General features: G+C 37.3%; 1 protein-coding gene across 1 annotated transcript; it reads right to left on the bottom strand.

The window, feature by feature from the left end:
• Nucleotides 1-2,690: 2,690 nt before the first annotated feature.
• On the bottom strand, nt 2,691-4,412 carry LOC133815417 (uncharacterized). Its single transcript, XM_062248260.1, has one exon. It carries the CDS (start codon nt 4,410-4,412, stop codon nt 2,691-2,693), a length of 1,722 nt encoding a protein of 573 aa, XP_062104244.1.
• Nucleotides 4,413-25,969: the final 21,557 nt, after the last annotated feature.

Here is a 25,969-nt window from a genome sequence, read left to right as displayed (position 1 = left end):
TTTTTAAAAGAATAATATATAAACGTAAAAAAAAAGTAAGTCAGTGCAATTTTTTGATTTTTTTAGGAAGTTATATATATTAATATATATATTTATATATATATAACATATGTATATTAAAAAAAAAAGGATTGTGCTATTTTTGGAAAATATATATATTTAGAAATATATTTATATATATATGTGTGAGGTAATTAAAAAAAATTATTTATTTTGGATTTGTGTCTCTAACTCCTTAATAAATTGTATATATTTTTGTGCAAGTAAATATATTTTTCGTAATTTTTTTCTTTCTAAAAAGATAAGATATTTTTTTCAAATGAGAACAATTGAATTAATTTTTATTTGATTAATTTTTTGAAGATTGATTGAATTAAAATTAATTGTGATTAATTAATTGATTAATTTCATGAAATTGATTGATTAATTTTTTTTAGCTATTCATTTATTTTGCTAATAAATGTGTACATGCATAAATTAGTAACATATTATATAGATTGTATGCTAGAACCATCCAATTAATTAACATGTCATGCATCATTATAATTGTAATTTTTACAAATTTGTGCTTAGATGATGGACTTATAGTGATCGCTCATTATTTTAGATAATAGGAAAAATACAAATAAAATAGGTCATAATCTTGATAGGTTTTAGTTGGGCCCAATTGAACATGCAAAGTTTAAATTCCTCTATTGTGGGTGGTTCCACTTGTGAATGCCTATTTACTTTGCGTTACTAGATTGGACCTAATCAATTGAATAATGATCAATAAAACGAAGGTTTAAATTCCTGTCTTTTAAGTTATGTAAGGAGGTGCAACGACCCGGATTTTTAAGACTCGATAATGCAGAAATATAAATATTTTCATTTAACCAAAAGTCTCAAAAACCCGTATAAAAAAAACTTTTTAAAAGTCGTATAGCCATATTTAACATTTAATACAAACATATTTTATAAAGAGTAGAGTGAGCCTAGTTTATGAAAATAACACAACATTTCCAAAAATAAAATGACTTTCCAAAAGGTCGGTCCACATGTACATTCGCAAGGTAGACTCCAGCGCTCACTGCTCTACCTTGCACTTGTTCTTACCTACAACAGGAAACAATTAGGTAAGCGAAAATGCTTAGTAAGTTCAACTTTAAAACAAAAGCATACACAATCAATTTCAAGAACGCAAAAGCATCTCGACAAACTTATGGTCATGCTTGATAACTAATGACAAATTATTTCATATAAACAGATAAATTCCTGAAATTCCGTTTTTTATGATTACCAACTTAATTATTTAAATTAAATAATTAATTGTTGAACTGTTACAGAAATGTTTAAACAGATACCAAGACTGTTTGAACAGAAAACAAATATGTTTAAACAGTTTGTGACCAGAAGATAAAAACGAACATAAAGTAAAGAACACACGAATTTTTACGTGGTATCAGCAATCTTTGCAGATTGCTACTAGTCCACGAGGCCACGCCCAGAGAATGAAATTTATTAGAAGAATATCTAAATGATTACAAAACCAAATTGACTTATACAAATAAAGACTCCCTCTTGAATTTGTCGCAACTGTTGTAATCTAAACTTCTAATCAAATTTCTGAAGTGCTAAGATCTTGAACTCCCTTCAAATCATAACACTTGCACTTTTCCTCCCGAAAAGTGACTCACGAACAAGACTTCTCCCGAAGCTTGATGACCAATGTCCAAGTGTGTTCAACCTGCACAATTAACACAAAGGAAAACAATACAGAAGTACACTGTAATAAACCACTAAGAACTTGCTGGACTCAAGTTCTTCACATAATAAAAAGTCTCTCTAAAACTTCAAAAATATTTGGAAAATAATATACCAAGAGAGATAATTAAAAACCAACGACCTAAGGATGATTATATACTTTTTAGAATCCCTTTAGGTCGTGGAAAACAAATCAGAAATCAAACAGCCAATAAATGGAAAATCTTCCAAAACAGGAAAGTCAGAATATGTTCAAACAGACTGGCAATCCGTTCAAACAGATTCATTGAACCTGGACAGTTTTTTCAACCCAGTTTCCTTAAATAAATAAGGAAACAATATATCATTTATGATTGCAAGCTGTACACGATTTCCGGGCAACCAAATCAGATAGATAAAAATAAATACTAATAATTTCCAATTCAAGAAAAATATATTCTTTTATAGGAATATATATATATATATTTTATTAACACATAAATAAAAATCTGAATATAGAAAGACATATTTCAACAAAACAAGAAACTACCCATTTTCGAAATTCACCACAAAATATCACAAAAGAGGAAACTACTAATTTCGAAAATACCCTTTTAATTAATTTTGTCATTATTATCAAAAATGCCAATAAAGGATTTTACAATCTCCCCCTTTGGAAATTTGATAGACAAAATTAATTCAAAAACCTGCAACACAAATGTTAGTGATAAGTAAAGAGAAAGAACTCCCCCTGCAAACATGCATGAACTTATAACAAACATGTAAATAAACTAGACTTAACTCCCCCTCAAAATAAGAAGGTCCAGAGTTAAACAAAACAACAAACAACCAGGTTTTTGGCAATGTGGAAATAGTACTACTCTCCCCCTTTGTGTCTTTCAAAGAAGCCAAAGAACCATAAAACAAAAAATAGTATCAATGTTTAAAGGACAAAAATTAAAAGAAAACTAAACAACTGGATCTTTGGACAGAGATTGAACAGCTTCCAACACAGAACGTTGCAATCCTTCAAGTGACATTACTCGAGCAGTCAAAGAATCAACAGAGGCTCGAACAGCAGCTATTTCGGTTGCAACAAGTCCTGAATCTGTGGCAACAGAGGAGGAGGCATGAGGAATGTCATCCGAGGCAATCTTCAGGGATTGGGGCTTGACTTTCTTGGAGGACGGAGCAGCAGTGGCTTCAGTAGGAGGGGCAGAGGCCTTGTAGGAAGCAGCAGTAGTGGGTGCCACCAAGTCTACTTGATCACGTTGGAGATCTTTTTTCTGCATACTCAACACTTTATAAATAACTTGAGGAAAAGGAAGATTCAAGTTTTTCCTATTACCTTTGCGAAACCCAATGATTTGATCATGAATAACCGAAGCCAAATTTATACTAAGACCGGTCCCCACCTTGTACAAAAGTGAGGCCATATCAAAAGAGATAGTGGTGGTGTGAGAAGTGGGCTTCCAATTTGTTATGGCAAACTTATGGAGAACAGCATAAGTGTAGGTGAGATTGGAGACTGAGATGACTGTATTAGATGGCCATACCATTTTTTGACCTACCAATTCAGTGATAACCATGTCCTTGTCAAGAGAGGCACCATCAACAGGAAGGGGAAGATGCAAAGCAAGAGCAATGTCTTGAGGAGAAAAAGAGAACCAATGGCCCCTAACAAACACTTTATTATACAGAGGAGATGAAGGTTCAATAATTTCATTAGTAAGATTGGCATAGAAATGCTTGACTATTCTATCCACAAAACCAGAAAATTTAACCAAAGAACCTGTCCATTGTCGATCTTGAAGCATTGTTAGCACACCAAAAGGATGATGATCACTCAAGACATAATTTCTTTCAATGATAAATTTCCTTTGAGCATATAGAACCGTATCACGTGCATTATCATTATAGCAAAAAATGGAAGAATAAGGTTTGAAATTTACACCTGAATGTTTTGGAGAAGGTGTAGAACCAGAAATAGGTTTCTTCCCTTTAGCTTTGGATGTCAAAGGAGATGCAATGTGGTCTGAGTCAGATTCGGCTTCTTGTTCAGAGGGGACAATGTCTTCTTTTTCTGGCTCATCAGACTCAGCCTCTGATTCTGCATTGTCAGGAACCGATTCATCAGACAATGTGGTATCATGGGTTGCTTCAGATTCTGACTTTTCTTCCTCAGGATCAGATTCGGAGGAAGACAGTGAAGGGGGATGAGCCTTCAATTTTTTCTTGGCAGCAGACAAGGGAGAAAGAGACGCGTCCAACCCCAATTTCCTTTTGGGGGTCACAGAATTTTTCTTGGACTGACTCGGCTTCAAGGGCAATTTGAGCAACCCAGCAGCAGCAGCTTTGGAAGAGGGTGAAACAGATTTCGATTTTACCCTAGCCTCCAAAGATGAATCAAAAGGAAGAGGAGAATGGTCCTTGGCTTGAGAGGGCACCACCACTTCAGATGGTGGTGCATCAATGTCAGCAGAGATATTTGGAAACACCATAGGGTGTTCATGAGAGAGCAAAAACACCTTCTTGCGTGCCTTGGATTTGCAGGACTTTCCAACTGATGTGGGAGCTGCTGGAACAGAAAGAGGTGCTGTTGACACAGACGGAGGAGGCGAAGGAGATGGTATCTTTCGGGATTGAGAAACAGGAGTCTTCTTGGAGGAAGCACCACGAGTTCTTACCATTTTTTTCGCTGAGAAAACAAAAACACTTACAAGAAAATGAGAGAAAAACAATTAGAAGGAGATGAAATGACTAAGTGAGATCGTGGGTGAGAAGAAATAGGGTAATGGCAAACCTTTTTAAATACAATACTTACCCAATTTAGACACTCACGGCAATAAAAAGGTTTCCCTTTTGTTAAATTTTTTAATTGAAACAATAAAAGGAAACAACCTTTAATACACACGATCTTCATACAACTTACCCTTTTTTTTTTTAAATTTCAGTTTATTCATAAAATCCCAAACCAAAAAAGGTAACCAGAAAAAAAATACCCCACACGATCTCCTTATTGAATTTTTTTCCCTTTTTTTAAAAAAAAAATCCTAAATAAAGTACAAGACAATAAAGATACAAATCATGATATTCCAAAATGAGAAAGAGGACAAAAATAAATTCCTTGGAGACAAAGAATATATTAAATCACACAATTAAATGCATAATTTCTCATAATCACCACAATGATTCGGTCCACCAAGAATTTCCTTGTCAAATTTTTTTTTTTATCATTTTTTTATTTTATATATATGAACAAAAATAAAAACTCAACCCAAAAAAAAATCTGCTTTGATCAAAGAGAGTCATCCTGATAAGAATAAAATCAAGCAAATGAAAATAAGAGTTAGTGTAAATCATAGATAAGAACACTTGTGAAAATGAAAAATTAGAACGAATATTCGAGAGAAATAAAGCACAATTCAGTCACAAGCACATATTCTTAAGTAAATCAATCAACATGTATGAGTCTTACACACATTTTTTTTTTATAAACTGTGTACAATTTTTATTGCATTGTTTCAAGCATAAGTGTGTGACAGTGTATGCAAGGGAACATTGCCCAATGACAAATAAGTCTTTTTCGAAATTAAAATAATTGTAACCCATGAAGACGCTGTCACACTACACCAGTGGTAGCCCTTTTCTATGGTATCGTATCCTCTTCATAACTCCGAATTACAAAGTTTCAACTTACTCAAAAGACGGCTTTCACACACTGATGTAGGTAGCTCTATTCTTTCACAGGAGCTTGAAACAATGCTACACAAAAGGAAGCTCAAACATTAAACATTGATTAATTTACTCGAATATGCCTAGGAGGAATAGATTAAATTTCTCTCAAGAATATACAACCAAAGATTCATAAACACAAGACAGATTATCCAGCTTGACACACAACAAAATTTTCAAATTGATTGACATTTTTCTTAACAAAAAAAAAACACAATAGATCAAGCGGACAACACCATAACAAGAGAATTTAAAGAGAACTGAATCAAGAGCTTTAGTGAAAATATCTGCAATTTGTTTATGTGTTTCAATATATTCCAAGACAAGAACTTTATTTTCAACTAATTCTCTTATGAAATGATGACGAATATCAATATATTTAGTACGAGAATGTTGCACAGGGTTTTTTGAAATATTAATTGCACTTGTATTATCACAAAAAATAGTTAAAGTGTCAAGATCAAACCCATAATCCATCATCATTTGCTTCATCCACAAAAGTTGTGCACAACAACTTCCCGCTGCAATGTAATCGGCCTCAGCTGTTGAGAGAGAAATAGAATTCTGTTTCTTGTTGTGCCATGAAACAAGATTATTTCCCAAGAAGAAACATCCTCCACTAGTGCTTTTTCTGTCATCAGTGTTACCTGCCCAATCAGCATCACTAAAACACACTAGATTAGGGTTAGTTTCTTTTGAATACCAAATACCATAATCAGCAGTCCCATGAACATATCGAATGATTCTTTTGACAGCTGCAACATGAGACTCCATAGGATTTCCTTGGTACCTGGCACACACACCAACACTATAACTCAAATCAGATTGACTAGCAGTGAGATAAAGAAGACTACCAATCATGCTCCTATACAGTGTAGGATCCACTTTGACATCATTTTCATCTTTGGGACGTTCCTCAGGACCTTGTCCTTCCTGTCTCAAATCTGAACTAGCTGCTCTTCATAGGATAAGTCTGCCTCCAGTTCCAGATTCTCATAACTCAGTACATGAGTTCCATCTGACACATACTTCCTCAACACGGAAATATGGAATACATTATGCACACTAGACAGTGCAGGGGGTAAGCCAACATATAGGCCACATGCCCGATCCTCTCCAGGATCTCAAACGGTCCCACAAACCTAGGGCTCAGCTTGCCCTTCTTCCCAAACCTCTTCACCCCTCTCAGAGGTGAAACCCTAAGGAAGACAAAATCTCCCACTTGGAACTCTACGTTCCTCCGCCTTGGGTCTGAATAGCTCTTCTATCTACTTTGAGACATGAGCATCCGAGCTCTAATCTTCTCGATAGCCTCAATGGTCCTCTGAACTGCATCAGGACCCCAATATTTCTTCTCACCCATCTCATCCCAGTGAATAGGCGATTTGCACTTCCTACCATACAACATCTCATAAGGTGCCACCCCAATGTTAGACTGGTAGCTATTGTTATAGGAAAACTCTATCAAGGGCATATATTTACTCCATGACCCTTCAAAGTCCAACACACATGATCTCAGCGTGTCTTCCAATATCTGGATAGTCCTCTCAGACTGACCATTGGTCTGAGGATGATAAGCTGTACTTAACTTCAGCTGTGTACCCATTGCCCTCTGCAAACTTCCCAAAAACTTGGAAGTAAAGATAGGGTCCTTATCAGACACGATAGACCTCGAAGTCCCATGAAGGAGAACTATCTCCCTCACATAGAGATCTACATACTGGTCAATAGTGAAATTCGTCCTTGCTGGTAGAAAATGACATGATTTCATATACCGATCCATGATGACCCAAATAGAATCATGCTGGCCCACTGTCATGGGCAATCCCACCATGAAATCCATCGTGATGTCTTCCTACTTCCATTCTGGAATATCCAGAGGTTGTAACAGCCCTGCTGGCCTTTGATGCTCAGCCTTGACCTGCTGACAGGTCAGGCACCTTGCCACATACTCAGTCACATCCCTCTTCATCCCAGGCCACCAATATAGAACTCTCAAATCTTGGTACATCTTTGTGGTGCCCGGATGTAGAGAGTAAGGGGTAGTATGAGATTCATATAGAATCTCCTGTCTGATCCCAGTGTCCATCGGAACGCTAATTCGATCCTTGTATCTCAACAAGCCCATGCTTGACACTGAATAGTCCTTAGCTATTCCAGCTAGGAAGTCCCCTTTAATCTGCCCCAACTTTGGGTCATCTAACTGCTTCTCCTTGATCCTCTTCAACACAGTAGACTGTAGGGTGATGTTGGCTAGCTAGCCCACTACTAACTCAATTCCTGCTCTTGTCATATCATCAGCCAACTCCCTAGATATCTGTCTAGCACTATATAACTGTCCCGGACCCTTCCGGGTTAAGACATCTGCTACCACGTTGGCCTTCCCCTAGTGATAAAGAATCTCACAATCATAATCCTTTACCAGTTCCAACCAACGTCTTTGCCTCATGTTCAGATCCTTCTGGGTGAAAAAGTATTTTAAATTCTTGTGGTCAGTGCATATCTCACAATTCTCACCATACAAGTAGTGTTGCCACACCTTCTGTAGAGTCCAAGAACTTTACTTAGCTAGTTAGATAATAATAGTAATAATAATAGCTAGTAGTAGTTGTAGTATGTTTATGACTTTGGATTTTGGTTAAAGCCGGGACTTAGTTGGACACTCATAGCAACACTTGTAGATTTTATAAGTTTAACTTATAGTTTAAGAATATTAATTATAACCTAAGGTTTGATTAATATGACTGATTATGAAGATGATATTTATTATACTATAAGGTTTAGATAGACCCAATAAGATAATGACACTTGTCATGTGTATGTTTAATGAAAAATTAAGTATTTTTGAGGAATAGCTTATTAAGAGTAATATTTGAAAATCCTATACTCTGCCAGCAGCTTTGAAATCGTTATTAGACTCAGTCAAAGCTATTTACTCAATTCAAATTAGGCTGAAAAAGTGTAATTACGTGTATAATATTTCAGCGTATGCCGATATATCGCAGCTCTAGGGGGCGATATATCGCCACACGGGGATACGAAAAACACGTAACTTCGCACGACCATTTCGACGAGCCTCAGGAATATGAGCCCATGCGATATATCTCCTATGGTAGGCGATATATCGGCTATAGGGCTGCATTTTCAAATGATTTTGAAACCGAGCTCATTTTATTCCATAAACCTCTTGATAAGCCAGAATCTTTTGGACCGAGTCTTCAGCCTCTGCTGAACGATTTTTCAAATATCTTTCAATTAAAAAGCCATTATTTTATTCAAGCTAAATGAAGATCTTTTCATTCTTGAACTCTATAAATAGGACATAGTACCCAGCCATTTCTTCATTCTTCAAGCTGAATTCAGAGCCTACAAGCTGCTAGGTTTACTTTAGAGTGTTAAACACTTGGGTTAGGGTTATAAGCTTTATCATTATAAGCTTATCAAACACTCGGGAAGTAAGATTTATGGTGTATTTCGGTTTCGAGGTATAGTACGGTTATAAAGTAATCAAACGTATTCCTATTCCTAGTTCATCTCTATATATTTCCTTAGTTTTTTTTATAATTTTTCTCTACTCAAATCCTAACTCAGTATTCTTTATTCTTGGTTAGGTATCTAAGTTCTTTGAACTTGAGGTTCTTGTTGGTAAGTATCTTCTCGATGGTTTAGTTCATTATTTTCATCTCTTTTCTTTTAGAATACTCACCTCTCTATTAATGGTTTTTAGGAGTGTTCCATAATCCCAACCTTGTTCTCATCATCCCGATATTTTGGTAAGGAAAATAGGATAGCTCCTATGTGTGCTATATTTTTAATATGTTATGATTATGCTATAGTATGATTTTATGTGTCATGATATATGTATGTTTGGGGCTTATAGTTGCTATATAGCAAACCCCAACACTTTTATGTTTTTGGGGCTTATAGTTGCTTAACTAGCAAACCTCATTGTAGTTTGAGGCTTATACTTGCTTAGTTAGCAAACCCCAATAGTTACCATGTACATGGGTTAGAATTATGATATATGTGTTATAGTATATGATATATGTTCATAGTTTATGTGTATGATTATGTTTCATGCTTGTAGTAGATTTTCCTTGCTGGGCATTAGGCTCATTCCTTTATGTTTTATATGTGCAGGAAAATAGTATGGCGGCAAGAAGATTCTTGGCAGCTTGGGATTGTGTATCGAGGAAGAATGGATTCGGTGGACTGCGTGAACGATTCGAGGATGAAGTTGTTTTTAGTCATTTCAATCATATTTTCTATGTATTTTTCCGCATCTGAGTTATAATGAATTTTAAGATCTAAAGTTATGTTTATTTTAATATTTTCAAAACAATGGGATCCCATATCCTACTTTGAATTTTATGTATTTTAACCTTTGTTTTGCAGTTTTAATAAAGTTATGAATGTTTCATATGTATGTTTACTTAAGAATAGTGTCTATGTATAAGTAGTTTTAATGGTCCATGGTCTAGAATTAGTTGGGTCATTACAGTTGGTATCAGAGCAAATGGTTCATTCGCACGAAGTTCTCCTCGATACACACACTCAAAGCTCCGAATCTGACCGCCAAGTAAGTGTTTAAGTTATAGTTATTATGTTTATAAGTATAGCTAACAATTTTAGTCTTTATGTTTTCAGTTAAGAATGAACGGAACATTAACTTATGAGGATATCCGAGCCATTAAGGCTTTAAAAAGAATTAGAGAACCACGAAACACCGTAGGAGTGTTAGAGAGAATCACTCGGAGGCTACTTTTGTTCCACAAGGAGATATGTCACCTCCAAGAATTTAAGCAAATTATGATGAGATCAACCGAGCAATACGTTTTAGTACTTAGACTTTTTAGAGATTATCCTACTGTGACTGCAGCCTTAGAAGACATTTGGGAGATGATAGATGACGAAGATGAACTGCCGGTAACTATGAGATATTATTTTCTCATACTTAGGTTCACTTCAAAAATGGAATTTCAGTTTACAAATGAACAAAAACATAGAATTTTTACGAATCTTCCTTGAGGGCATTTTGAGGCATAAGACAATGATGACTATGAAGAGATAGAAGACGATATGCTAGATGAAGGATCGGATGTAGAAGATCCCGGGTTTTAGAATAGATTAGTTTCATTATTTGTTTTCTTTTATGATTGTAAATAGTGAAAAACTTTTTCCAAATTAATATCATGGTTATTTTTTTATCATGTATGAGTTTGATTTTTCTTTTGCAATCATAATAAATAATAAATTTAATAAATAATGACTAAGTTCGGTGAGGGTGGATACAAATCAATGAACCAAGTCTCTATATTGAGAGTTAGGAGGCCTTAGTAGTGAGAACGATTTTACTGATTCCAGCCCTCCCTCAATGTGGTTAACTTTGGAACAAAGATGAGTTTCGAGCCTGAGAATTAAGTCATATAGGATGATTAGAAAAAGGCTTAGAAAATAATAAAGATGACTTATTTTTTTAAGTATAGAAACCCACTCTAATAATAAAAAAGACTTATATATAATTTTCATAAGAAGTCATAATTAATAGGTCCGAGTTATGTTTGTTTAGATTAAGTTTTTCCTTAGAGCCTATTAGGGTGAAGTTCGGACATGTTTCTCTCAACTGTTAGAACTCTGTTGCGATGTCGCTTCGAAGATCTGCTCGCACCAACGGAAATGCCTCCAACACTGCTCTGGTGAACAATGAAGCCCCTCCGGTTCGCAGAAGGGGAGTGCGTGCTGCTGCCAGCCGCAATGCACCGCCGACACTGCCAGTTTACAACACTGCGGAGATCGCCAGACTGCAACAACAAGTTGAGGAACTATTGCAGCAACAACGATAACAGGCTCAGCCTCAGACTCAGCCTCCGCCGTAACTATAGCCACAGTAAATGGCCTTAGCACCCCCAACAAGTTGGTCCATATGGGGGATGGCCAGTGGCGAACTATGCGCCATATCAAGTTCATCATATGGAGCCAGTTTATGAGTGATTCCTTAAGCAACACGCTTTGAACTTTGAAGGGACTACAGACCCCTTCGAGGCAGAAGAGTGGCTGAGAAACGTGAAGCCATTCTTGACACACATGAATCTAGGCAACGCAGACCGCATATCCTGCGTTTCGTCTCTGCTCAAGAAGGATGCCAGGATATGGTGGGACTTAGTTCAGCAGACGCATGATGTTGCCACTATGACTTGGAACCGATTTGTGGAGTTATTCCACAAGAAGTACTATAATTCGGCTGTACTCGCTTCAAGAGTTGATGTAACGACCCAACTATTCTAGACCTTGGACCATTAATAACTATTATATTATTCCTAAGAAAACGTACATGCGAAAACATCATAACTTTATTATGTAAAGAAAATGTTTGAATACATAAATATTTTACTTAGGATATGGGATCCCATTGTTTTGAAAATAAAGCAAAACATAGCTTAAATAAATGGGTTAAAAAATCAAGTGCGGAAAATAATACATAGAAATCATAATTTAAAGACTTCATCCTCTAATCGAACCCTCAATCCATCGATTCCAACCTGCCTCAATACACAACCCCAAGTTGCCAAGAACCTTTCCGCCGCCATAGCTATTTACCTACACATATAAACATAAAGGAATGAGCCTAATGCCCAGCAAGGAAAAACTAACAACATAAATCATATACATAAAATTATATCATAACATATGCTATATCATAAACATATACTATATCATAAACATATATCATATACTACTACAATGGCCATTATACTACTTGGGGCTTGTTAACTAATCAAGTCATATGCCCATTCGATTTGTGGGGCTTGCTAGCTAAGCAAGTCATATGCCCATAAATTTATTGGGGCTTGTTAGCTACACAAGTCATATGCCCAAGTCTACCAATAAACATAATATAACATTTCATAACTCAACATATCATAAGATAACATATAACATGTAAAATCCTATCCTATTTTCCTTACCAATATACCGGGATATGAGAACAGTATCGGGACTTTGGAACACTCCTAAAAACCATAATAGAAAGGTGAGTATACTAAAGAAAAAGGATGAAAAGAATGAACTACACCATCGAAAGGATACTTACCAACAACAATCTTACGTTCAAGATCTTAGATTCCTAACCAAGAATAAAGAATATGAGTTAGGATTTTGAGTAGAAAAACTATAAGAATAACACAGAAAGGAACTAGAATAAGGAATACCTCGAATGCTTCTATAACCGAACTACACCTCGAACCGAAATATACTACGAACCTTACTTCCCGAGTGTTTATTAAGCTTATAAGGATAAAGCTTATAACCCTAACCCAAGTGTTTACACTCTAAAGTACTCCTAGCAGCTTGTAGGCTCTGAACTCAGCTTGATGAATGAAGAAATGGCTCAGTACTAGGTCCTATTTATAGAGTTCAAGAATGGAAAGATCTTTATTTAGCTTGAATAAAATAATGGCTTTTTAATTGAAAAATCTTTGCATAATCGTTCAGCAGAGGCTGAAGACTCGGTCAAAAAGCTTCTAGACTTATCAAGAGGTTAAGGAATAAAATAAGCTCGGTTTCAAAAACGTTCAAATATCTGGCACTACAGCCGATATATCGCCCCTAGGAGGCGATATATCGTCTGGGATAATATGCCCGAGGCTCGTTGAGGTGGCCGTGCGAAGTTACGTGTTTTTCCTATCCCCGTATGGCGATATATCGCCCCCTAGTGCTGCGATATATCGGCATACGCTGAAATATTATACACATAATTGCACTTTTTCAGCCTCATTTGAATTGAGTAAACAACCTTGACTAAGTCCTCTAACGATTTCAAAGCTGCTGGCAGACCCTAGGATATTCAAATATTACTCTTATTAAATTTATTCCTCAAAATACTTAATTATTCATTAAACATACACATGACAAGTGTCATTTCCTTATTGGGTTTATCTAAACCTTATATTATAATAAATATCACCTTCATAATCAGTTATATTAATTAGACCTTAGGTTATAATTAATATTCTTAAACTATAGGTTAAACTTATAAAATCTACAAGTGTTACTACGAGTGTCCAACTAAATCCCGGTCTGAACCAAAATCTACAGTCATAAAAATACTACAACTATTACTATTGCTACTACTATCTAACTAGCTAAGTAAAGTTCTTGGACTCTACAGTTGAGGAGTTCGCTGGCTTGAAGCAAGGGAATTTATCAGTGGTAGAGTATGCTCGGAAATTCAACCGATTAGCTAAGTTCGCACTGGAAATGGTTCGAACTGACTATCTGAGGGTGTCTAAGATCGTTAGAGGACTTCGACCGAAGATCGAGCTAGGGGTTAAGTTAGCAAACCCAGGAAACACTACTTATGCCGATGCTCTAGAGACGGCAATAGAAGTAGAAAGGCTACAGGCTAATGTTAGTAAAGAAGAAGCCAGTAAGCCTGAGCCTAGACAACAGAGTCAACCTTAGACTGGTCGGAACAACAACCACCACAACAACAGCAATCAGTCCAGCAACAACAATAACAACAGTCAGAAAAGAAGGCATCCTGACAATAAACAGTCCGACAGCGATAAAAGGGCACGGAAAAATAATGGAGGTAATAAGTCGGGTCATGTAGAATATCCTCCTCCCTGATCCTTAGCTAGTGATAACTAGATCAAAGATCTATCTTAGAGAATACCATTCTATCCTGCAACTGATCAAACAAATCATCAATTCTTGGCAGTGGATATCTATTCTTGATAGTCAACTTGCTCAATTCCCTATAATCGATACACATCCTAAGAGAACCATTTTTTTCTTCACAAAGAGAATAGGTGCGCCCAATGGCGAGAAACTGGGCCTGATAAACCCCAAGTCTAGTAACTCCTGTAGTTGAACCTTTAGTTCCTTCAACTAAGCTGGAGCAATCCTATAAAGTTCCCTAGACACTAGCTCTATCCCTAGCACTAATTCAATTACAAACTCAATCTCCCTGTGTGGAGGTATCCCTGGCAGATCCTCTGGAAAAATGTCCAGAAACTCGCAGACTAATCGGGTCTGTTCTGGTCCCACTGGCACGACCTGAGTGGTATCCACCACGCTAGCTAAGAACCCTATGCATCCCCCCTGCAATAGGTCTCTAGCTCTAAGTGCTGATATCATAGGTATACGGGGTCCATGCACAGTGCCAACGAATACAAAGGGGTCCTCACCCTCGGGCTCAAAGGTTACCATATTCTTCTTGCAATCTATCGTTGCCCATACTTCTCTAGCCAATCTATGCCTAGAATTATATAAAAATATGTCATCACCAATTCTACCAAATTAACTGATAATTCCCTGCCATCCACTGTAATTGGTAGTGATTTAACCCATCTCCTAGAAACCACTAACTCCCCAGTACGCAACATAATACCAAACCCCACAGGATAGAAGTCACATGGTCTACATAATCCATCTATCATCCTACTAGCAATAAAAGAGTGTGTAGCACCAGAATCAATCAAAATAGTATAGAAGGTTCCAGCACTAGTGTAGAGTCCAAGAACTTTACTTAGCTAAGTTAGATAGTAGTATACTAGTAATAATAGTATTATTTTTATGACTGTGGATTTTTGGTTCAGACTGGGATTTATTTGGACACTCATAGTAGTACTTGTAGATTTTCTAAGTTTAACCTATAGTTTAGGAATATTAATTTTAACCTAAGGTTTGATTAATATGACTGATATTGAGGATAATATTTATTATACTATAAGGTTTAGATAAGAACCAATTAGATAATAGCACATGTTATGTATAGGTTTATTAATGATTAAGAATTTTGAGGATTTAATTTATTAAGGTTAAAATTTGAATACTCTAAGGTTAGTCAGCAGCTTTGAAAACGTTAGAGGGCTTAGTCAAGGCTGTTTACTCAATTCAAATTAAGCTAAAAATGTGTAATTTCGTGTTTAAATATTCAGCGTATGCCGATATATCGCAGCTATAGGGGGCGATATATCGCAGTACGAAGATACAGAAAACACGAAATGTTGCACGATTGCCTCGGGCATAATGGCCCAGGCGATATATCGCCTATAGGGGGAGATATATCGCCTCTCTCAGCATATTTTGAAAGTTTTCAAAAACGTTCTCCATTCAAACCTTCAACCTCTTGATAAGTCTAGCACCTTTCTGAACGAGTCTTCAGCCTCTGCTGAACGATAATTCAAATTATTTTCACTTAAAAAGCCATTATTTTTATTCAAGTTAAATGAAGATCTTTTCATTCCTAAACTCTATAAATAGGACCTAGTACCCAGCCATTTATTCATCTATTACTCTAAGTTCAGAGGCTGCAAGTTGCTAGGTGAGTGTGAGAGTGAAAACACTTGGGTTGGGAATTATAAGCTTGATCATTATAAGCTTATCAAACACTTGGGAAAGTAAGGTTTATTCACATTTCGGTTCAAGGTTTAGATTGGTCATATAAGTCTTTAAGGTATTTCCAAACTCTAGTCCATTTCTGTATTATGTTCTTTAAAAATTCTCATAGTCTTCTACTCATTCTAACTTTATTCTTATTCTTGGTTAGGAAATCCAAGTTCTTAAGCACAAGGTTTTTGGTAAGTATATTTTGATAGTATAGTTCCTTCTTCACTTTCATCCCTTTTGTTCAATATACTCACCATATTTTAAATGGTTTTTAGGAGTGTTCCAAGGTCCCAAATCAGTTCTTATATCCCGGTTATTTTGGTAAGGAAAATAGGATAGGATTTATGTGTTATATGATTTTATATGTTATCTTATGAATATGTGTTATGAAAAATGCTATGTTAAGTATGCTTGTAGACTTGGGCATATGACCTATACAACTAACAAGCCCCAAATAGATTATGGGCATATGACTTGCTTAGCTAGCAAGACCCCACTAATCTAATGGGCATATGACTTGTTTAGTTTATGGGACCCCAAGTAATAATGGCCATTATAGTATGTGTGTGACATAAGTGTTATAGTATGTTTTTATGTTGCATTATGAATTTTTTATGTATATGGCTATATGTTAGATTTTCCTTGCTGGGCATTAGGCTCATTCCTTTTATGTTTATATGTGCAGGAAAATAGCTATAGTGGCGGGAAAGGTTCAGGGATGCTTGGGGAATGTGTATTGAGGCGGAATGGATTCAAGGAGTCGAGAGTTTCGATTTCGAGGATGTAGTCTTTATTTATGATTTATGTGTATTTTTCCGCTCCTATTTATGTAATCTCCTTTTTATTACAATTAAGCTATGTTTTTTTTAAAAACAATGGGATCACATATCCTACTTTGAGTTTTATGCAAGTTTAACATTTGTTTTACGAATTTTAATAAATTTATGATCTTTTCACTTGTAAGTTCTATTAAGAATTAGGGTCTATGTGTAGTTTTCATTAATGGTCCAAAGTCTAGAGTAGTTGGGTCATTACAACTAGAAAGCTGACTTGTAACTACCGAGGGACTAGCCTCAGCCTCTGCCTGGGTCAAGGTGAACACCCGAGCTGGCGTCAAGCTGTCCACCTTCTTCGGCTCTTCCTTTCTAGCTCTCGAGTAGTCCTTCTTCAAATGCCCCACACTACCGCAAATTAAGCAGTCCTTTGCCCGACATTCCCCAATATGGTGCCTCATGCACTGAGTACACTATGGGAATGCTCTCCAGGTCTCACCGCCACTATGGCGGCCCATTTGTAAGCCCCGTGGCCTTCTATCTAGCCCTAAAGCTGAAGTTGTATCCGGAGTCTTCCTCTTCTGATCACTCGGGCCTCCGCCCTACCAAAACATGCAAATGGAGGTCCCGACCTCCTAGAACCCCTTCTGGCTGCATTGTCACGCCAGATCTTGTTCTCTGTGCTCTCAGCTATAAGCGCCTTCTCCATAGCCTGTGCATGGTTATTCAATCATGGCATAGAGGTAATACGAACGTCCCGGGCTATCATAGGTTGTAGCCCCTGAAGGAACCTCTCTCTTTTGGTTCCATTAGTGGGCACCAGATCCCCAGCAAAATTTTCCAATCTGTCAAACTTCAGGGCATAATCAGTCACTGTCATGTTACCCTGGAGTAACTTACTAAATTCCTCAGCCTTCACAGCTTTAACTACATCGTTGTAGTATTTCTCATTGAACAATGTTCTGAACTCTTCCTATTCCATGGTGGTTACTGCTCTGGTCTGGGATACCACCTCCCACCATATTCGAGCATCCTCTCGAAACATATAAGTGGTGCAAGCCACTCTCTCATTACCACCTACCCTCATAAAATCTAGGATGGTGGTTATCATGGTCATCCACTGCTCAGCCTTCAATGGATCTGAGCTGCTCTCAAAGACTAAAGGATGTTGCTTTTGAAACCTCTCATACTGAGGTTCCCACCTATCTTCCCCCTGCCTGGGGCTACACTACTACTGGTACCTCCGGCTGTATCACTACCGACACCGCGGCTTGTGGGTTCCCTACTGGAACCTATTGCTGTCTCAAGAGGCGTATCTCTTCTTCCTGCCTCTCTAATCTGGCTTGCATGTCAGCAAGCACCTGTTGCCAGTTTTTTGGAGCTGACAGTGGGGCCTGGCCCTGGTCATTCCCTTCACTGGTTTGTATTTCTTGGCTAGCCAACCTCTTTGACCTTCGAGGATTCATACTATTACTCAATCCACCCTACAGTGATCAAATCGCCCATTAGGTAAGTAATAACTATACCTCTTGCCGCCTGACGGTCCAAGATCAAATAGATAAACAAACAAGTGAAATGTTAATAAGCATGCCATCACATAATATACTCATTCATGGTGCTAATAAGCACTTCCTAATATCCATAAGCAAATAACAATGCACGTAAACATATCCAAGCATTTACACAAGTATAACATTGTTAATAAGCATGTTCTTTTAATCCCTGCCAGTGTTAATAGTGCTAATAAACATTTCCTGGCCTATAAACAAGTAATAATGCTAATAAGTGGTTCCCTTGCATTCAAAAGTAGTAACGATGCTAATAAGCACGTTCTTTATCATTCATGCAGTAGTCAAGGGCCAGACCCTATCAGATTATCACATGTTTCCTAAATAGGCACGCAGATAAGGCATTCATGTCATGTTTAAACATTTAAACACATAACCACATAATAATTACCGAACCTTGAGTCAAGCTTGTCTTTAGTGTACTTGCCCGGCCAGTCTTCAGGAACCCTTAAACCTTGGCAGCTCTAATACTAAGTTGTAACATCCTCCTAATCCAGGACCGTTACACTGTGTACTTTAAATTGTGTCAGACTTGCTAATCAAGTCATTTGGCTTAAAACATGCAACTATGGTTAATGACAAGGGTTAAGGTTAAATTTTTTGGTCAAAGGAACTGTTGGCTTTTATTTAAAAAAGTTTCATACATTCGTGGGATCCCAAAATTACAACCAAATTCTTAAAGAAGTGTAGGTATATCAAAAATTACATTCAGCCGACCTAAGCGGCAAAAACAGGGTTACAACCCTAGTTCCTCTTAGATATCCTCGGGCGTGGTGGTCGAGCAGCCGCATATGTACACGCCGCCATCGAACCAACTCATGGCTGGTCAAGCTTTCCCTTCCCCTTACCTGCACCACGAAGCACTTGTGAGCCAATGCTCAACAAGAAAACTCTACATATGCATGTAACACCCTGGATAACCAAGGCCGTTACACAGTGTGATTATAAATGTGCAAGACTTGCTAATCAAGTCATATAGTTGAAAACGTGATTCTAAAGTCATAATCAGGTTAGGGTTAAAATATTTTGGTCATAAACGAGAAATTTCTCATTTAAATAAACATTTAATACATGGGATCCCAAAAATAAGTTTTAAAGGACAGTTTACAAAATTTCAAAGTTATATACAACCACAAGCCACTCTAATGGAAAAATACGCATTTCAGGTTTTCCTGTCCCTGCACTATCCCTCGGCCATGGCGGACGAGCAGCTGACTATGTACATTCTACCCCAGAGCTCTCAAACTCAAGATTGGTCCACCTTGCCCTTGCCTTTACCTGCACCATGTAGCACCCGTGAGACAAGGCCAAACAAGAAAACCATAATGCAAAGCATAAACAATACAGACAATCAAATAATCCATAAAGTTGTTAACCAGGTATTTAGCTTGCCATAACAGTCATCTAATCAGAGAGGTCAATCAATAATTCATAAGCCATTCATCTCAGTATTAAACAAGCTATAAACAAAAAACAACAATGATAGCATATCAATATTTATCATACAATACTCAGGGTCGACGCCCTTAGGCCGCACCCTCTATTTAACCCACTGTCTTTGGCTCACTTAGGCCAAGCCCAGTGTTTAACCCACTGACTCCATCCTGCTTAAGCTGAGCTCAATGATTATTTAGCTGTCCTCAGCTACCAATGGTCGAGCCGTGTCCTGTGCGCAAATATTAGTTCCAGAATTCTTAGGCCATTTATTTCATGCTCACATGGCATATCACAATCACACAACATATGCATTCAAATACAGGGAATCTCAATCCCACACAGTCACATAAGGGTGCAGTTTTCTTACCTATTGTAGAGTCCAAGAACTTTACTTAGCTAGTTAGATAGTAGTATTATAGTATTATCTTTGTAACTGTGGATTTTTGGTTCAGACCGGGAATTATTTGGACACTCATAGTAGTACTTATAGATTTTCTAAGTTTAACCTATAGTTTAAGAATATTAATGTTAACCTAAGGTTTGATTATATGACTGATATTAAGGATAATATTTATTATACTATAAGGTTTAGATAAGGACCAATAGGATTTTAAGCACATGTTATGAATGGGTGATTAAGGATTAAGTATTTTGAGGATTAAATTTAATAAGGAGTAAAGTTTGAATGCTATAGGGTTAGTCAGCAGCTTTGAATACGTTGAGGGCTTAGTCAAGGCTGTTTACTCCATTCAAACTTAGCTAAAAATGTGTAATTTCGTGTTTAATTAATCAGCGTGTGCCGATATATCGCAGCTATAGGGGGCGATATATCACAGCACGTAGATACGGAAAACACGAGACGATGCACGACAGCCTCGGGCATACTGGCCCAGGCGATATATCGCCTACAGGGGGCGATATATCGCCTCCTTCAGTGTATTTTGAAATGTTTTGAATTCATTTTCCATTCAGCCATTCAACCTCTTGATAACTCCAGCATCTTTTTGAACGAGTCTTCAGCCTCTGCTGAACGATTATTCAAATTATTTTCACCTAAAAAGCTATTATTTTTATTCAAGTAAAATCAAGATCCTTTCATTCCTAAACTCTATAAATAGGACCTAGTACTCAGCCATTATTCATCTTTTGCTCTAAGTTCAGAGGCTGCAAGTGCTAAGTGAGTGTGAGAGTATAAACACCTGGGTTTGGGAATCATAAGCTTGATCATCATAAGCTTATCAAACACTTTGGGAAGTAAGGTTTTATAGTATTTCGGTTTGAGGTGTAGATTGGTCTTACAAGTCTTCAAGGTAACCCAAAACTCTAGTTCAATTCTATATTTGTTCTTTTAAGTTCTCATAGTCTTCTACTCAGCCTCTAACCTTAATCTTTATTTTGGTTAGGAAATCTAAGTTCTTGAGCACGTAAGTTTTGGTAAGTATGTTTCTCAATGGTTTAGTCTTCCCATTCCTTTTCATCTCTTTTTCTTCATTAGACTCACTCTTTTTCATAATGATTATTAGGAGTGTTCCAAAGTCCCAGCACTGTCCACATATCCCGGTAACTTTGGTAAGGAAAATAGGATAGAAATGCATATGTTATATGTTCTATATGTTATCTTATGTTATATGTTATTAAATGTGTTATGATATGTATGTATGTATGTAGGCTTGGGCATATGACCCATATGACTAACAAGACCCCAAATAGATTATGGGCATATGACCTACTTAGCTAGTAGGACCCCACTAATCTCATGGGCATATGACTTGTTTAGTCTATGGGACCCCAAGTAATAATGGCCATTATAGTATGTGTATGTAATAAGTGTTATGTTATGTCTTTACATTTCTTATGAAATTTATGTTTATGACTATGTGTTAGGTTTTCCTTGCTGGGCATTAGGCTCATTCCTTTCTGTTTTATGTGCAGGAAAATAGCTTTAGAGGCGGTTAGATTCGTGGACGCTTAGAGAATGTGTATCGGTGATGAACGGATTCAAGGAGTCGAGAGCTCGATTTCGAGGATGTAGTCGTTTACTTATGGTCTTTATATGTATTTTCCGCACTTACTATGTAACCCCTTTATTTTTAAATCATGTTATGTTTTTGTTTTTCAAACAATGGGATCCCATATCCTTCTTGATATTTTGTAAGTAACTCTTATTTTTACAAGTTACTTAATAAAATTATGGTATTTTCGCAAAATGTAAGTTCTATTAAGGTTTTGTATGTATAGTTTCGTTAATGGTCCAAAAGTCTAGAGTAGTGGGTCATTACACCTATAGTTCTGAGTGCTTTAGTTACTACAAACGACCCTCAAGCACGATCCTGTTCCAAGCCTTAGCGTACACCTAGTCACAATCCATAAATGGTACTTTGATGAGTTTAAATTCCAAAGGACAATCCCAGGACCAAACTCATGCTCTCGGGACCTCTAATTCCACCAAACAAAGTGGTGAAACCGTCCCTCGAGCCCCTAAGCAAAAACCCTAAAAAAGAGTACCCAAAAACCAAGTTCTGAAAGCTGAGTAGCGCTACAACACTACCTGATGGGCGCTATAGCGCTAGAATTAGAGACTCCAGCCCCCCAAGAACGCAGCCTAGTGCTGTAGCGCTCCCAACCTAGCGCTATAGCGTTGCAACCAGAACATGCAAATTTTCTAGGTTTCTCCCTTCGCATCTCCCGAGCCAAAGCTCCAAAAATCCTCCCCAAACCTCAAGCAAACTCAAAATTGAACCCATAACTCACTATAGCTCACCCAGAACACCCAAATAACACCAAAACTTGGCTAGCAACCTCATCAAACACAGAAATCAAAATTGAGATTTGAAGTTCAAGAACACTAACTAAAACCAGAAAACCCAAGACAATTAAGGCCAGAAATTGTTACCTTAGTTGGATGAATCCGACCCTAGGTTGCCTTCAGTGCCCTTCCAAGCATTAATTCCTCCAATTCCCAAGCTTAAGTCCTTAAACTCAACTTGGGAGCTAAATTTCCAGCTGAAATCCTTCAATTACTCCAAAGATCACAGCCCCAAAACCTAGCCTAGACTCCTCTTGAATTCTTAGCTTCAAAGTCCACAAAAGAGAGTGTTTTCTGAGTGTTAACCGTGAGAGAGAGAGATGGGTGAGCTGAGTGTTTTCTGTTTCTTTTTTTTTCCTTCACTACTTCTTCCACTTTCTCCTATAATCTAAAAGAAAATAGAGTATATCAAGTATATCTTCTAATAACCAAAAGACCCTTTTGCCCTCCCAATTAAAACTAAGCCTTTTAATCAATCTAAGGGTATATTAGTCGTTTGCTCCAAATTCCCGCTGATTCCTTGAGTGTTCCTAATATTTACCACCTAAATCCCATCATCTAATTAATCACCCATTATTTTTCCTCAATGTCTAAGAATCCCCAATATATTTTCTAAATTCCCGAAAATACCCCTAGGCTCCCCCGAGCCGGGTATTCGTTCCCATTGTGACCTTTTCGCTAATTGCTCACTAGGATCACCTCGTGCCGAATAATCCAAATAAATCCACATAATAATGTGGTATCACACTAATATCACATATATATATTCAAATTTATACCCTCAACGGGCCAAAATTACAAATATGCCCTTATAAGCTAAACAGGGCCTACATGCATATCTAATACTCATAAACATGTATTTCACATATCCATATAATCATATAATCATGCATTTAATCATTAAATCACACATAAACAAATTATTCCCTCCAGGCACGCTAATCAAGGCCCTTAAGCCTTGTTAGTGATTTTGAGTCGTTACATGCATAACCAGAAAATACAGATTTCCAGATACTTATCCAGCATGTCCAGCAATAATAACCTACACATACAGTCTTTCAATTACAAACAAATGGTCACTGGATCAATTTGGGGCCGCTGCCGTGAACAGTTGACAATAGAGCCAACCACGGGGCCTATGCCCTAGCTATGTGACCATAGAGTCACCTGGGGCCTTCACCCTTAGCTCTGAGTAACTAGCCATAAAGCTAGCCCAACACCTTTGGTTTTCTAATGACCATAGGGTTGGCCAACGTAATACTACCTTGTTTATTTAGGCCTAAGCCTTTCGACCAGCGCTCGCTTTTGCCGTCCTTGACTAATAAGTCAAGCCCTGATCCAGGTATTCAAACTTCAAAACAGAAACAGATATGAATAGGCATATCCCAACAAAACGAGTATGCATGCGTGTTAATCACATAACACTTTGAGTAACAGTACTCACAATACTTATCATACCTATTTAACAGGGCCTCAGGCCCTAACCACAGAATCCAAGCAACAAACATGAAACACTTAAGTAGATATAGAATATTCAAGTAAGATCAATCAACATGTGAAACAATAGCTTAAACATAAGCGTTCTCAGGGGCCTAAGCCCTAATAATAATTATTGATAACATTCAGGCCAAGCCCTGATCACATATAACATGTATTGGGTGTAGTTTTCTTACCATAGGTTTGAGTATAGCGTAATTTAAGGATGACCCTCGAGCACGATCCTGGTCGAGCCCCGAGCGATAACCTAGTCACAACCATTATATAGGATTCCATAAATAACGTGCAAATAAAGGCTTCCAGAACCCTAACCTCCGGGGCCTCGAATTCCAATAAACCTTGTAGTGGAATTGATCACAAGCCCTAAGGAAGAGATTCCCGTCATTAAAAACTCCCTAAGGCCAAAACGGCCCAGGCGGGCCGTGACTTGACCTTGAGGGTTGCGGCGCTCCCCCTCTTATTCGAGGCCCTCTCCCTCTACCAAAGGGATGCGGGTCGTGACCTGCTCAAAAGGGTCGCAACAAGCCTCCCAGACAGAGGCCTCCCAGGGCCCTGGGTTCAGCTGAGTCGCGGGCCCCTCAAGAACAGAGTCGCAACTTGGCCCTGAGAACCAAGATTTTATCCATTTCCCAAAAGCCAAATCCAACCTAAATTATCCCAATTTCACCCCAAAACCATAATTAAATCACCATACTAGTTCTAACATCCTCCTAGCAGCAAAACCCAACAAGAACCTAGTTACAAAACTCATTAAAACATCAAATTCAACTCTTGAGCTATAAAGTTCAAGATCACCTTAAAATAGCCAAACCAACATAGAATTTCAATGGAAAACATGATCTAAAGCTTACCTCAACTGGAAGTTAATCTCTCAAGCTGCAAAAAAAAAAAACCCCCCAAGTTTAGGCCTTCAATTCTCGTGCCTTCAGCCAACAATTCTTCAAGAAATCCTTCTTAATTCTCCAAAACCAGCTTAAAGGAAGCTTAGAGAGAAAGAGAGTGAGAGAGAGAGTGTGAGTCGGCCAATAGAGTATTTCTAAGTGTTTCTTTTTGTTTCCTAAGGTTAAGTTTCACTTAAGTTAATCCCGAGGTTCGGGGTACCAAAAACGTCCCATAGGGCAAAATGGTCAAATTCCTCGGTATTCCCTCCTAAACTCACTAACTTCAAATATATTCCCAATTATTCATTCCCATTACCCGATAACCCAATTAAATGTCAAATACCCAAAATACCCCTTGACTCGCCCCGAGTCGGGCATTGGGTCCCGTTGTGACTTTCCCGCTAACTTGCTCCCTAGGATCGTCTCGTGCCGAGTAACTCAAATAAACCCACATAATAATGTGGTCGCACACATATATCATATATATGCGCATATATATATATAATTATGCCCATAACGGGCCAAATTATCAAAATTTCCCTTCTAATAAGAAACAGGCCCACATGCATATTTAATACCCCTAAAAATGCAACACTAGTTATATTATCACATAACTCACATAATCACAATCAAATATATCAAATAAACATATTATTCCATGTATTTCCATCCTGGCCCCCTAATCAAGGCCCTAAGCCTTATTAGGTAATTTTGGGACGTTACAATTTTGTCCTAAGATTAAATCAGTACACTATCTTTTTACTGATTGGGTAATCTACGATAAGATTTACTTACACATCTGGTGTGATGTCATGTCCATGACATTGACCAAGTAGATAAGAACAGATGTATTTTGTTACATTAGATTGGACAATTATTGATTATTGACAAGATAATTAAGTATCGTTATTATCTAATCTAATCATATCACAACATTGACCATAGGTCAATTCAATCTTAATTCTGGGTGATTAATATTATGCAAATTGTATTATTCAAGTCTTTTGATTAGTTCATTACCAACTTACCCTACGGACTAGCTCATACTTACATATTGGAGATTTGGTAGTATAATTGAGTGGGAGTGTTTATCATAGATATGAAATCTATAGCTTCTGTTTAAGAAGTGAAATGATGATTTCCTTATAGCTTGGTTCA

This window comes from Humulus lupulus, chromosome 2 (genome assembly GCF_963169125.1).
Source record: "Humulus lupulus chromosome 2, drHumLupu1.1, whole genome shotgun sequence".
Classification (NCBI taxonomy): domain Eukaryota; kingdom Viridiplantae; phylum Streptophyta; class Magnoliopsida; order Rosales; family Cannabaceae; genus Humulus; species Humulus lupulus.
This window is presented reverse-complemented; position numbering and strand designations above follow the sequence as displayed.

Bases quoted from the DNA above. Each gene is read 5' to 3' on its own strand.
- LOC133815417 (XM_062248260.1), bottom strand. From the start codon at position 4,412: ATGGTAAGAACTCGTGGTGCTTCCTCCAAGAAGACTCCTGTTTCTCAA.